The sequence below is a fragment of the Sarcophilus harrisii genome, chromosome 3, assembly GCF_902635505.1.
Source record: "Sarcophilus harrisii chromosome 3, mSarHar1.11, whole genome shotgun sequence".
Lineage (NCBI taxonomy): Eukaryota > Metazoa > Chordata > Mammalia > Dasyuromorphia > Dasyuridae > Sarcophilus > Sarcophilus harrisii.
In genome coordinates, this window is record NC_045428.1 from 9,764,117 (window position 1) to 9,778,797 (window position 14,681).

Genomic DNA, 14,681 nt, shown 5'->3' on the forward strand with positions numbered 1-14,681 from the left:
AGAAGCTCTCAAAGGAGGAGTCAGATTCAGTCCAACTTCTTCCTTTCTTCTGGCTGGAGGCTTTGGAGCTGGAGAAAGCTGGAGGCTGAAGCTGGCAGAGGCAAAGGACAAGCAACAGGAGCTCTCGGAACCAAGGAGAGAGATAGGCCTGCAACAAAGCTAACCGGGCTATTTTGAAGGAGACAATAAAGGATCTGGACTTTAACTCCTGGTTGCATTTGGGGTGATTACACTGAACTGAAAGGAAGGCTGCCTCCAGAAGCCCCCCAAGAAATCTGCTCCCAGAGAACATTATATTTTAGAGAAGAACATTACAGTGAGCTATCCATTTTGGCAAGAACATGGCATATGTGATTCCGCATAATGGGAAAGAAGACTGGACATGGGCAGACTGGTTTTTCCAAAAAGGGAAAATGATACAGGCTGCAAGTGAGATAGAAATTTGGGTGGACTCAACATGAGTCAAAGCATGACTGATGCTGATCCTAAGCTGAATTGAGGGAAGGCAAGTGTTCAGGACTAGAAAGGAGATCTCCCTGTCCTCTGTCCTGGCAGCCCACGTTTTGTGTTCAGATGTGGGCAGCACATTTTAGACAGGTCATTGATCAGCTGGAAAACATCCAAGAAGAGTGAGTAGGAAGATGAAAGCCTCGAGATTACACCACAAACTAAGAGCACCTCCTGGATTGCCAAACGCATTCCATGTATAGATTATCTCACAACAAGCCTGACCAGGTCTCCTGACCGGGCTCTCTTCACACTACTTGGTAGGGGAGAGGGTCTTCAACCCACTTTCTTTTTTTCTTTTTTTTTTTTTTTGAGCTTTCACTTCTTGTTTTATTATTTATTAATAATTATAGCTTTTTATCGACAGAACCCATGCCAGGGTAATTTTTTACAACATTATCCTTTGCACTCAATTCTGTTCCGATTTTCTCCCTCCCTCCCTCCACCCCCTCCCCCAGATGGCAAGCATTCCTACACATGTTAAATATGTCACAGTATATCCTAGATACACTATATGTGTGCAAAACCGAACAGTTCTCTTGTTCAACCCACTTTCTAATTCAGAAAGTCCAGAACAGAAAGGAAACTAGAATTGTAAAGACACAGCCAGACTCATGGGACCTTTAACAAATTGTGAACAGATTTCTCCTTCATTAAGAGTTAATCCCCAGCTGATTAATGGCCAAAGGATATGAATTGGCAGTTTTCAGAGGAAGACGGTCAAGCTGTAAATAGCCAAATGAAAAACTGTCCTGAATCATCAAACAGCAGAAAAATGAACATTCAAACAACTCTGAGGTACCATCTTGAACCCACCATATTGGCTAGGATGACAAAAAGGGAAAATAACAAATGTTGGAGGAACTGTGAGAAAACAGGTGCATTAATGGATGCATTCCCGGGAGAGCTGTGAAACTAGTCCAACCATTCTGGAAGGCAATTTGGAACTATGCCCAAAAAGCTATTAAATTTGCAAACCTTTTGACCCAGTGATGTTGCTATTATGATACACAGAGATCAAAGAAAGAGGAACAGCACCCCATATGTGCAAAAAAGTGTAGAGCAGCTCTTTTTGACATGGTCAAAAATTGGAAGCTGAAAAGGAGTACATCAATTGGGGAATGGCTGAACTTTATGGCAGCCATGTTATGGCACATGAATATGATGGGATATGATTGTGCTTTAAGAAATACTGAAGGGTATGTTTTTGTAAAAACTAGGAAGACTCATGTGAACTGATGCAAAGTGAAGTAAAAAAGTTAAACAGTATCAGGAAAACAATGTACACAGTAACAGCAATATTGGAAAGAAAATCAACTTTGTCGACACAATGACCCTGTAATGTTCTCTGGTTTGGTTTTCTTGGGGTCTCTGGGAGCAGCTTTAGTTTGAGTTCAGTAATCATCACATGAGTAGCCAGGGGTTAAAGTAATTATCTCTTTTAAATTCTTGTCCTCTTCCCTGGGGGTCGGTTAGCTTTCTTAGAGGCCCATCTCTCTCCTTGTTTCTGAGAGCTTGAGTTCTCACCTGCCTTCTCTACCCTCTGAATCTCTTCGAATCAATCCTGACTGAGGCTCCTATCTTATATCCTCTACACTGAGTATAAAGCAATCATTATATCATTAGGAAACCATTATTTGTTGTAAGATTAAATCAATCATACTGGATTTAGAGAACATCATACTAAACTACATAACTATTGTCTCATGGATTCCACTTAATGTCTTGTTTCAAGTTCGGAGTTCTGGCCCATAACAGACCCACTATGTGATGCAATTCCAAAGGACTCATGATGAAATATGCATCTTTAGATAGAGAACTGATAAACTTGGAGTGCAAGTGGGAGCATATTTTCTTCCGCTTTCCTCCATTTTTGTTTTTCTTCCCCCTCCCCAAAACATAGCTAATGTGGATATTTATTTTATATCACTATATATATTTATATTGTATTTTGTTTTTCTTGCTTTCTCAAAGGATGGGAAGGAAAGGGAAGGAAGAGAATTTGCAACTGAAACTCAAATACAATTGAATTTAAAACATTTCTCCTTGCTTGAATCAGAAGGGGTATCTGGCAATTGGTTTTTCAAAAGATTGGCCCAAATTTCCAGGCAATCTTTAGAAGACAGTTTGACAGCTGGTCAATTTGAATGAACCTAGGATGAGAGAGGAACTTTGTGGAGCATGTAGTCGTGAGGGCAATGGTGATGTTAGAGGGAATTGAAGAAGTTCCTTCTTTCCCCTTTCCATCAACTAAGGCATCTAGCAGCAAAGCTGCCTGATCAGTAGAAGATATCCCAAGAAAGGAAATTAATTCATGAGAGTTTTAGGCCCTGAGTTAGAGTTTTGGGTGGTGGGAGAAGAAGAGTCACAAATTCTTCTATCACACAAACTCTCTCCATACAGAGAGGTGGTGGCTTGGGAGAAGCATCATTTTCAAGACATGTGACTCCTGGCCACAGAGAAGAAAACTAATTATGGATTCAAAAGTCTTGGCAATTGAGAGTCAAGTTGTAGAGAGGACTCCATGCAGAAAGAACATAGAGGCCCTGCAGGAACAGAAATGTGAATTGCCTTAGTCACATTTGTTCCTTATACCCATGTCCCCCTGCAATTGTACTCAAAATTTGTATCCACTCTTTGTATGGATATTGTTTGTGTTTGACAAGAAGGGAACCCAAGGTAATGGGGATGGGGAATATTTTATAGCTAATGTTCTCACTGCCTTCATTACATAGTAAACTTCCAGATGGAAGTGACTGTCTTTCACCACTTATTTTATCTCCAGTGTTTAGAATAGTGCCCGGTATATAATAGGTACTTAATATATGTTTATTGATTGATCTTAGTAAAAAAATCCTTTTATTTGAGCTAATTGTCTCCACAGCATGACTCTTGAAAGGAAGCTCACTGGTGGGGGCTCATGAACTACAGTTTTAAGAACAGGAACTCATAGGATGCTCCTTGAGCTTCAAAGTAGAAGTTGCCCTCGGGTAAGCAGCTCAGAGAGCATCTAATTGGAGACGGCCTCTCACGTGAGTCTGACTTGCCTAGAGTATAATGGAGAATAGGATGTGTACACAATAACTATGATCAGAGGGTGAAGGTGAGGGCTAGACAGGGCCCTATGAGAAATGAGAAGGGATGAGATTGGCTGAGAAACAATTATGACCTGAGGATATTAGGGTCAGATTCCAGCTCTAAAGCAGGTGTCATTTCTTTGTAGTCATTTCTTCCAACTCCCTTATTTTACAGATGAGGAAATTAAAAACTAAGATAATTTAGGTAACTTGTCCAGGGTCTCTCTGTTGGTGGGTTACCCTCAGAGGTAGAATTTCACCCTGGGTTCTTCCTGCCTGCAAGACCAAAGTTCACTTGGCTACTTCTAATAGGAGGTCGAGATCACGTCATTCCCCGTGCTCTGTGCACCATGGTAGGCTCAGCTCCGCCATCCCTCCCTTCCTCCCCTGCCCATCCTATGGCCAGCCCCTGCCTATCTACATCGGTGACGCATAAAGCTGACCCCCTGGAGAGCTTCAAATGGCCAAAAGGCTTCACTTGTACTATTTTATTGGGGCCTTCGTTTTAAAGACGCCGTCACTGTTGAGTTTTATTTATATAAAATATATTAAAAATGGTTCTGGGGTTGGGGTTCAGCCTTCTGTGAAATAAGATACAAAATGTGACTTGCTTTAGGCCTCCCAGGCTGAAGAATGCCCCTGGCAATGAGCTAGAATTCCTGCCTAGAACAAAGCTGCCGCTTTAAAGACAACTGGGCATGGCCGGGCCCTATCTCTGCTCTGATCTTGGTGACAAAGCTCTTCCTCGTGTTCCTCTGGGATTTCTGCTCTTACCCTGGGATCTGAGATGGGAAAGGCTGCCCTCTCCATGCCTCAGTTTCCTTATTTGTAAAATGAAAAGATGGCTCTAGTTCCCTTCCATCTCTTCATTTAGGCTCCCCTGGTTACTCCTTAAGACTGTCTTACAAGGAGACCAAGAGTGCACGAAATTTGCTCAGGGTCTCAAAGTCAGTGAGTCAGTAAGCATTTATTAAGCACTTACTGTGCACTAGAATTTTTTGCTATCTGTTGAGGGTACCAAGGAGAGGAAAAAGCATGGTGCCTGCTCTCAAAGAGCAGCCCATTAATCAATCAGTCAGCAGTTATGAAACCCCTACTGTGTGCCCTGCACTGTGCTAAATTAACATGTGAATAGTGTTTGGCTTTAGAAATGGAAGGATAAACACAAGCACAATTTATGCGACAGCAGTAATGATCACTAGCATTTCTATATTCCTTTAAGGTTTGCCAAGGACTCTACACAAGAGTTCTCTCATGGGATCCTCACAAAAACCCTGTAAAATAGGTTCTATTATTGCCATTTTACATATAAAGGAACTGAGGCAAATGGGATAAATGATCAGGATCACACAGTTAGTAGGTGTCTGAGTCTGGATTTGAATTCAGATCTTTCTGACTCGAGGTCCAGCTCTCTATGCACTGTGGTGCCCCCAGCTGCCTATTCATCTTTTTTTTTTTTTTTTTTTAAATAGCTTTTTATTGACAAGACATATGCATGGGTAATTTTTCAGCATTGACCCTTGCAAAAACTTCCGTTCCAACTTTCCCCCTCTTTCCCTCCACCCCCTCCCCCAGATGGCAGATAGTCCCATACATGTTAAATATGTATACACATATTTACATAGTTATCTTGATGCATAAGAAAACTCAGATTTAGAAAGAAGGTAAAAATAATCTGGGAAGAAAAACAAAAATGCAAGCAAAGAGTAACAGAAAGAGTGCAAATTCTATGTTGGGGTCCACACTCAATTCCCAGGGTTCTTTCTCTGGGTGTGGGTGGTTCTGTTCATCACTGATCAATTGGAACTGATTTGGATCCTCTCATTGTTGAGGAGAGCCACGTCCATCAGAATTGATCCTCATATAGTCTTGTTGTTGCCGTGTACAATGATCTGGTCCTGCTTGTTTCACTCAGCATCAGTTCCTGTTAGTCTCTCCAGGCCTTTCTGAAATCATCCTGTTGGTCATTTCTTACAGAACAGTAATATTCCATAATATTCATATCCCATCATTTACTCAGCCATTCTCCAACTGATGGGGATCCACTCCGTTTCCAGTTTCCAGCCACTACAAAAAGCTGCTTATTCATCTTACTAACTTTATTTTCATAATGACTCTCCCCAGCAGAAACCCTTGAATGCTTAGTTTTTTTCCTAAGGAACATTTTGGGAAGCTCTCAGTTGCTTTTATCTCCCTTTGTCTCTTCCTTTTTATCTTTGTATACCTGCAGCCTTGCCCTGGGCTTTAACAAATATATATTCAGTTGAGATCAAATTGTTTGGCTGATCCCAGACCCACGGAGTCAGCAATGTGTCCCGACAAGGGATTCCTCCACCACCCTGCCTTTGGCACATAATCCCATGGAGCTCTCTGTCATGGCGCACATTTTCCTTAGCCCACTTAATGACATTAGGCACGTTTGTTCCTCAAGACTTGCCATGTTTTCCCTAGTGATTTGGGAGCCAATAGTAATAGTGATATCAATGATGAGAGGCAGTATGGTAGCGGATCAAGTCCCTCGTACTCCAGAGCTGTGTGGTATAAGCAGGTGGTTCTGGAAGGCTCTCAAGGACAGACTACTTGTCCTTCGGCCACGATGGAGGGAGTTTCCCAGTCTTGAGTTGTCCACCTTGCTGACCCTGACCCTTCTCCTTCCTACGAATCTCCACCCTTTTTCTGGCCACAAAAATCAATCCAATAGTGGAATAATTTCGGAAAAAGATGTGGTAATCAACTGTCTTCCAGCTTCACTCATTGGTCCCATGATATCCCAGGCCAAAGTAGCCTCCTTGGCCACCTCTTTCCCACAAGCCTTGTCTCCTGCTAATTAGAATGTAAATTCCCTGAGGGCAGCTACTGTCAGCCAGTCCAGCAGAGGAGGCATGTAAGTGCTTATTCTGTATAGTACACATTTATTAAATGCTTACTGTGTACCAGGCACTGTACTTAGTGCTAGGGATACAAAGAAAGGTGAAAATATAGCCCCTTCCCGCGAGGAGAGCAGTCCACAAGGCAAACAACATGTCAATAATGAGGCAGGTACAAAATAGTGAATGAAGGACTTTGGGAAGGGGAAGCATCCTTTTTGTCTCTGTTGTCTCCAGTGACTTGCATACAGTAAGTGCCTAATGCATGCTGTTTCACCCATTCGTTCACTCACCATCCCTAGGACTCCCTGGCTCTTCTATCTGCCACTTTCCTCAATTAGAATATAAGCTGCCTGTGGGCGAGGAACTGGCTCTGTTTTGTCCTTATATACCCAGAGAATAGCTCAGTGCTTGAGATGTAAGAAATACGTAATGAATTTTTTCTTAGCCATCCATTCATCAGTTAGTTCACTCGTTCACTCCTTCATTCATTCACTCACTCATTCATCCTTCCATCCATCTTTTCATCCACCTGTCCATTTGTTCATCTGCCTGTTTGTTTGTTCATTCATCTGTTCATTCACTCGCAGACAGGCAGCCAGGACTGGCAAGGGTATGACTCACATCATGTGGAGGAAACGCCGCCTTGAAGACTTTCTCAGACAGCAGATGCTCGATCCCAAACAGCCCTTTCCTTTCGTGTCCAAAGCTTGTCTTCTCTAGGATCTCAGAGAGCTGGGGAATGGAGGGAGAGGTAAGAGGGTGATGAAGGGAAGCACTGGGTACCCCCATTCCCCCATTGGGCCCATCCTGTTCACCCATCTCTGCAGCCAGAAACACCTTCAAGAGAGTTTTGGCTCAGAGCTTGCTGGGAATTATGTGATGACTGAAGGTGACATCTATGGCTCCCCTGTCCTTAAAATACAATCACAACCAGGCTTGGCTGTTCTGATAGCTGGTGTGGGGAGGAGGAGCCCTCCATTCACAAATGGCAGATAGGGAGCGATAAATACATGATGGACATCAATGACTTTTTTTTTATGCTGAGAAAATATTTTAATATTCTGAGTATTTCAATAAGGGTTTTCAGGCTTCCACAGTACAAATCCACATTACACTCGTCAATCGAAATGGTTTTGACCAAATATCATTCCCCAATAAATAAAGGGTCTGAACATGTTTCTCCAAAAAATTGCATACTATTAGTAGCCATCTGAAAGGCTGTTACAAATAAGAGAAACAGAGATCAGAACATCTGTGAAGTTTCTCCTCACATCCAGCAAATTGGCAAAGATGACAAAATACAGAAGGAAGCAACGTTAGAGAGGAGTTGCGGAAAGATAGCTATGCTAATACATTGTTGGTGGAGCTGTTAGAGCCATTTTGGGAAACAGTTTGGAATTGTGCAAATAACGTGACTAAAATGTCTTCACTCTTAGATCCAGAGGTTACTACTTGCCATATATTGCAATTTTGTGCATGGATTTATAGAAAGGCCCCTTTTATACTAAAATGTTTCTAGCCAAACTTTGGGGTGGTAAAATATTAATGACTTTTAAAAGATGTTATGATTTTGCTATTCCAGATGGACGGACCCAAAGGAAGATAATGTGGAACAGCAGAGAGGGCACTTATTTAAGATCAGAGAACCTGGTTTGAATTCAGACACTAGCTGTGTGATCTTGGGCAAACCATCCCATCTCTCTGGACCTCAATTTCCTCCTCTGTAAAAAGAGGGGTTGGATGACATGACCTCTGAGGACCCTTCCAAATGTTAATTTACCATTTCCGGGCTTTCAGTCTCAACTCAATCCAACAAGACTCTATTGGAGTTTATGGTGTTTCCGGCCCCTGGCGTCTCGCACAAGTGAGATAGTTCCTGTCCTCATGGAGCTTCTAGTGTTTTGTCTGTATCTACGCTCTCTCATCCTGACCAATCACAGTGGCTGGCATTGAAACAGCACTTCAAGATTTAGAAAACATTCTGGGCCTTTTTCCCCTTCGGTCCCTGAGAAGTATTATTATTCTCATTGGGAAGAGGGAACAGGCTCAGTCACACAGCTAGTGAACCTCAAAGGAAGAATTCAAATCCAGGACTCTCCTGACCTCCAGCCCAATGCTCATCCCTGTCTGCCAGCAGAGACCCCAAGCAACGATTCCTAAGCCAGATGCAGCTGCCCAGGTCCTTTTTTGGTTTCGATCCCAAGGGACAAGAGGTTGAGTTATTCACTTACAATCTGGTGCCTGATGGTGCTGGCAAAGAAAGTCTTGGGACTGTTACTGCCCAGGAACCTGCAACCATCAGACAAATTTAATTTATCAGATGAGCTCACAGTGAGTCAGCAGTTGATGTGATGACTGAAAAAGCTCAGGAAATGTTGAGCTTCAGGAGGAACCAGGCTGTGTTTGCAGCTCTGGGCTTGGTTCTGGGGATCGTATTTCAGAAAGGATATTGAGAAGCTGGAGGAAAAGCCAACATGCTGATGCACCTGGAGATAATGCCATCCTAGTGGGAGATACTCAGCAGGAGCGGATAGGAGAACTGTCTCTATATCTGAAGGAGAGATCAACCTGGCCTTGCCTGGCCTTGGAGGAGAGAACCAGAAGCAGCAGGTGGGAGTTACAGAGAGATTGATCCCAGTTTAATGCCTGACAATGAGGTCATCCCTGAGTGGAGTGGGCTATCCTCATGTGGAGTGGGCTATCCCCTAGTGGAACTGGCTATTCTTGGGTGGAATGGGCTATCCCTGGGTGGAATGGGCTATCCTTAGGTGAAGTGGGCTATTCCTGAGTGGAGTAGACTATCCCTGAGTGGAGTGGGCTATCCTCATGTGGAGTGGACTATCCATTAGTGGAATGGACTATCCTTGGGTGGAGTGGGCTATCCCCTAAGGGAGTGGGCTATCTTTGGGTGGAGGGGGCTATCCCCTAAGGGAGTGGGCTATCTTTGGGTGGAGTGGGCTATCCCCAAGTGCAGTGGGCTATCCTCAAATGGAGAAGACTCCTTCAGGAACCAGTGAGTTCCCCATCAGTGGAGATGGGAACCTGGACTTTTTTTCAGGTGTGGCTTGGGCTCCATGACCACTGAGGTCCTGTTTTCTCTGGACTTGGCCATACTCGGGACAAGGCTAGGAAAGCCTGGAGGGGAAGTGAGGGTTTCAGGGGCTTTATGCTTGAGACAGTGACGGGATATGTCCATGCACAGCAGGGTGGGAGATCTTACCTGGATAACTTGGTCCCCTTGAACTGGCAAGTGTAATAGTCCCGAGGCCTGTCGGGAACCTCCTCATCCAGTGGGTTCCATATGCCTAGTTTTCTCATCAGTTTAGTAGACCCATGGGAGGACTGAGTGGGCAAGGCCTTTGTGGAAACAGCCGAGAAGCAGGATCAGTCCTCCTCATGCTCTTATTTCGGACCTACTGAGCGAGGCCCCGAGAAGGGCTTGTGATCTCCAGATCATCACTCGCTCTGTCAATGAGTCTTGGGGAGCGGCCTGGAGTCAAATAACTTCCCGGACTCACACAGAGAGCCCCAGTCAGAGCCGGGGCTGGTTTTTGTTGTGATTTTACCTAAATCCTATATTTAAGGTACTTTTCTTTCATAGGATCATAAATTGAAAGGAACAACTTTCCCTTATTACAGTGGAGGAAGTTAAGAGTAATCGAGGCTCAGTGACATCCCCCAAATCACATAGATAGTAAAAGATTCAAACCCACATTGTTAACTCTAGTGTCTTTGTGGATGGGTTGGTGTTGGCCAATGATCCTCACCAAGTGGCTGGCTTCCTAGGGCTGAGCTTCTCCCCCCCCCCCAAAGGTTACTGGGGTTACTGGGTCAGGAGGAGATGCAAAATTGTCAAGAAAGACAACATCCCTAGAGTAAGGGAAAAGCTGTCATCTGAGAGCTGGGAGGATGGGTCGAGTGGTAAGCGCACGGGAGGACCAGTGTATAGCTATGTGCGCCATACCATATCTGGGGAGCTAGATGGTAGCCCCGGATGTTATATGGACTCATTGTGGGGGGCCGTGGATAGGACTACACAGGACGGGGAGACTGGGCTAGGCTATGGTCTACACCATTTGGAGGAGGGCCCATCTTCATGAGGTGTTGGGTCCATTGAAGTATTTAACATGTTTCTATGTTTGGGTAGCACTGGACCCCCATAACCGCTCTGTGAGGAATCCAATGGAGCAGAAGGAACTTAGCCCGTGGGGAGACCTAGGCTGGAACCCCACTTCTGACACTGGCTGGAACAGTCCCTAATTCTCTTGGGCTTAGTTTTTGTGTCTACGCATTCAAAAGCTGAGGGTGGGACAGTTTGGGGCAGATTTTGGGGAGGGGGCTCTAACGCCTCCCTTGGCATCATTGCAAGGCTCAGTTGCTTGCAAATGTACAGAAGCGGTGAATTGGAGGGCAGACACTTAACCAGCTGTGTCATTTTATGACATTGAGCTTCAGTTTCCTCATCTGTAAGATGGGGATGATAATATATGTACTGAAGACCTGATTAGGGCAGCTAGGTGGTGCAGTGGTTGGGGCTGCAGTCAACAAGATGTGAGTTAAAATCCAGCCTCCAACCCTTAATAGCTTTGTGATTTGGGGCAAATCACTTAATCCCTAGTTGCCTCAGTTCCTCTTCTCTAAAATGGGGACGCACTGGAAAAGGAAAGGGCAAATGCTCCAGTATCTTTGCCAAGTTGGTGGAGTCATGAAGAGTGAGACCCGAATGAACAACACAGACCTTGAGGTATCACACCAGGAAAGCCCTTTGGAGATCTCCAAGAGCTCATCTTGGCTGATGTCCAAATGGAGCCTCAGCAGTACCTGATCTGATTGGCTTAGGAGGCTGGAGCAGGAAGGGACCATTCATCCCACCCAGTTTTTTTTAGCCTAGGGTCTGTGATTAGATCTTGGAAATGAAAAAACCATCCTATCTTTATCTTCATATGAGCCTCCCAATGAAGTTCAGCATCTCCTTCAGTTATGAAGGAAAGAACAGCTCACAAACTTGTCCATGGGCTCCCAAGCCTTCCAGAGGGATCCTGACACATCCCTGAGCTAGTTAACTCCATTTACAGATGAGGGAACAAAAGCCCAGAAAACTAAGCAGCAGTCGGGATTTAAACCATGGCATATCAAACCTTACTCTATCCATTGCACCACACTGCTCTTCTTACTAGACAGGGTTCCTTGAAAGCAGAGACATGTCTCAATATCTTTGAATATTTTATGGTGCCTACTATAGTATTTTGCATATAGCAAACACCCAATAAATGGCTGTTGGATGGATAGATGGATAGATGGCTGCCCACCTGCTTGGATAGATAGATGTAAAAATGAATGAATGGATGGATAGATGGATGGATGGATGGATGGATGAATGGATGGATGGATAGATAGCTGCTTGCCAGGATAGATGAATAGATGAATGAATGGATGGATAGTTGGATGGATGGATGGATGGATAGATGGATAGATGGCTGCCTACCTGCCTGGAAAGATAGATGTATGCATGTATGTATGTGTGGATGGATGGATAGATGGCTGCCTACCTGCCTGGAAAGATAGATGTATGCATGTATGTATGTGTGGATGGATGGATAGATGGCTGCCTACCTGCCTGGATATATAGATGGATGGATGGGCAGACAGATGGATGCCTACTTGTCTGTTTGCCTGTATAGCTACATAGACAGAAAGATGGATGGATGGATGTGCACAAGAACGTTAGTGGTGTTTATCTCCCCATTGTAACTTTACCACCTGCCTTGGTCATCCATGCAGCCTTTGCCCAGACTCCCACTGACAGTAATAGAATGGTGGGCTTTTCAGGAATAATAAAAGCTGTGCTTCTTTTGGGGAAATGGAAAATGGTCCTTTTCCCCTAGTTGGAGAACTTTACCTGCAGGGGCATCTTTATCCTGAGAGCCTCAGCGTAGTAACAGAGGACAATCCAGGGAGCATGGAGCAAGACATAGTGTATGGATCTCTTTCCACTCTTGACTAAATGCTGGAAGAAAAACAACAGGAAGCACATTAGCTCCTGAAAAAGAACCCCTAGACTGTTCATGGGGAACTTGTCCTAGGGAGGTCCATGAAGAATTTTTAGGCATTTATAGAACCCACTTTACCCAATTCTGAGGTAGAGAAAAGGCCCTCATCTCATCTCCCAGCTCAGAGATACTTTAATTTGATTTTCCAATGGACAAAGCCTTTCCTTATTCATTAGACATAAGGTTACCTGTTGGGAGGAGCAGGGTCTTCATACTAAAATGTGAATGACTATTATCAGCTCCTTTGGAGGAAGTGAAGAGAATAGGAAGCACTGGGTAATTGAAGTGCTGGGGAGCCTGAGGACAGTCATGGAGGGAGGTAGACTTCCATCTAATGAATAGTTTTGTCTCAGGATTTAGTGACTCAGACTTTTGGTTATTCAAAGAGAATTGCTTTTCATATCTTGGACCTGGAATTGAGCCATGTTAAAACTACTTATTTGGAAATATGGTGGTATTTGGAGGCCATTCCAGGGAGAGGTTCCCAAACTGGTTCTTTCTTATCTTTCCAGCTTTATAATCCATTCCCCTAAAGAACTGGCTTTCTTGGGGCAGTTAGATGGCACAGTGGATAGAGCACCAGCCCTGAAGTCAGGAGGACCCGAGTTCGAATCTGGTCTCAGATACTTAGCACTTCCTAACCACGTGACTCTGGGCAAGTCACTTAACCCCAATTGTCTCAGAGGGGAAAAAAAGGACTGGATTCTAGTTGTTGACCATCAGTATATTGTGTAATAGCATACTTGCTCCTCTGCACGTTTGCAGGAGCTGTTCCCCTGCCTGGAATGCTCTCCCTCCTCACCTCCACCTCCAACAGGAGACCTCCACTGCTTCCCTAAGACCTTCCCTGGAAAATCTTCTTGTTTTTTACTTTGCATTTCTTTTGTGCAAACTTGTAAGGGTATGTTTCTTACAGGTGTTGTTTGTCTTGATATAATGAAAGCTAACTAGAGGGTTTTTTTTTTTTTTTTTTTGCCTTTGGAGCCTGAGTCTAGCAGTTACTGTCACACAGTAGGTGCTTAATAAATGCTTACAGGTTGACTGTCCAGTACTGCATAGCTGAATCCCTTCCAATCTCTGCTCAGTTTGCTGGGGAGGAAGGAAGGGAGGGAGGAAGATGAAGGGGAGGGACTGGGGTGTCGGGCACTTAGCTCCCTAGCAATGGAGTGTCATAAACTGTGATTTACTGATTAAGGACAGCAGGCGTCCTGATTTTATGGAGTTGTTTGTCGGGTTGATGTGACTGCTTTGGCCACTGGCCAATGGAAACTTTAATCAGAGCATTCCTGTGTGTGTGTGCCCATGTGTGTGTGCCCATGTGTGTGCCCGCCTGCCCTAGCACTCTGAGACAGTCACTTTTGGATGGAGCCGCTCGTGTCTTATTCCTGGACTGGCTTTCCTTTTGCTTGGCGTGGCATCCTGTCCTGTTCAAGAACAAGCTCTGGCCTGAACAATGAGGGGAAGAGAAAACCAAGTCAACAAGCACCCCTTGTGCCAAGCACTGTGCCACTGTCCCCAGCTAGCTTACAGGCTGGTGTGTAATTTATATGCAGAGGAGAGAGTGAGGGTGTGGACTCAAATACACCAGAGTCAGTGGAGGGGGAGACGACCACCTGAGAGGGGGAGGAATGGCCCCTGCTAGGAGGCGGCGCCCAAGCTGAGGTAAGCCTCACAAAGGAGCCGGGCAAAGGTGAGGAAGGAACTACTTGTAGGCAGGTGAGCAAGTCTGTACAAAGGTGTGGAGGTGGGAAATGGAGCCTTCCAGACAGGGCACAGGGAGTCAGCCGAATGGGCCAGAATTGGTGTGAAGGGGAATGTGTAAAGGATAACAAATGTGAAGAGAAATTGAAACCAGGCCTTGGAGAATTTTAAATGTGAAAGAAAGATTTGTATGTTATCCAGTTTCTATAATAACAAAGCCATAAAGATAAACAGCTTTGAAAGATTGCCAAAAGCCAGGAGGAGCTACACTGCCCACTGCCTGCCCAGTCTCACTGCCCACTGCCTGCCTGACCACCCTGCCCACTGCCTACCAGCCCATACTGCCCACTGCCTGCCTGACCACCCTGCCCACTGCCTACCAGGCCATATTGCCCACCGCCTGCCTAGGCAGTGGGAGAGGCAGAGAATTTTTGGATATAGTCAGTACAGTAATTAGTTTTGCTTGACTGGGCTTA

At 44.7% G+C, this 14,681-nt stretch overlaps 1 protein-coding gene across 1 annotated transcript in view; it reads right to left on the reverse strand.

Annotated features, from left to right (window-relative positions):
• ANO7 (anoctamin 7) overlaps positions 1 to 14,681 on the reverse strand; it is a 65,115-nt gene that overhangs the window by 32,723 nt on the left and 17,711 nt on the right. The window contains exons 5-8 of the mRNA XM_031957479.1: positions 12,354 to 12,461; positions 9,675 to 9,811; positions 8,686 to 8,743; positions 7,076 to 7,186 (exon numbers count right to left, since the gene is read on the reverse strand). Of these exons, the coding sequence (XP_031813339.1) occupies positions 7,076 to 7,186; positions 8,686 to 8,743; positions 9,675 to 9,811; positions 12,354 to 12,461 (414 nt within the window). The remainder of the gene's footprint in view (positions 1 to 7,075; positions 7,187 to 8,685; positions 8,744 to 9,674; positions 9,812 to 12,353; positions 12,462 to 14,681) is intronic.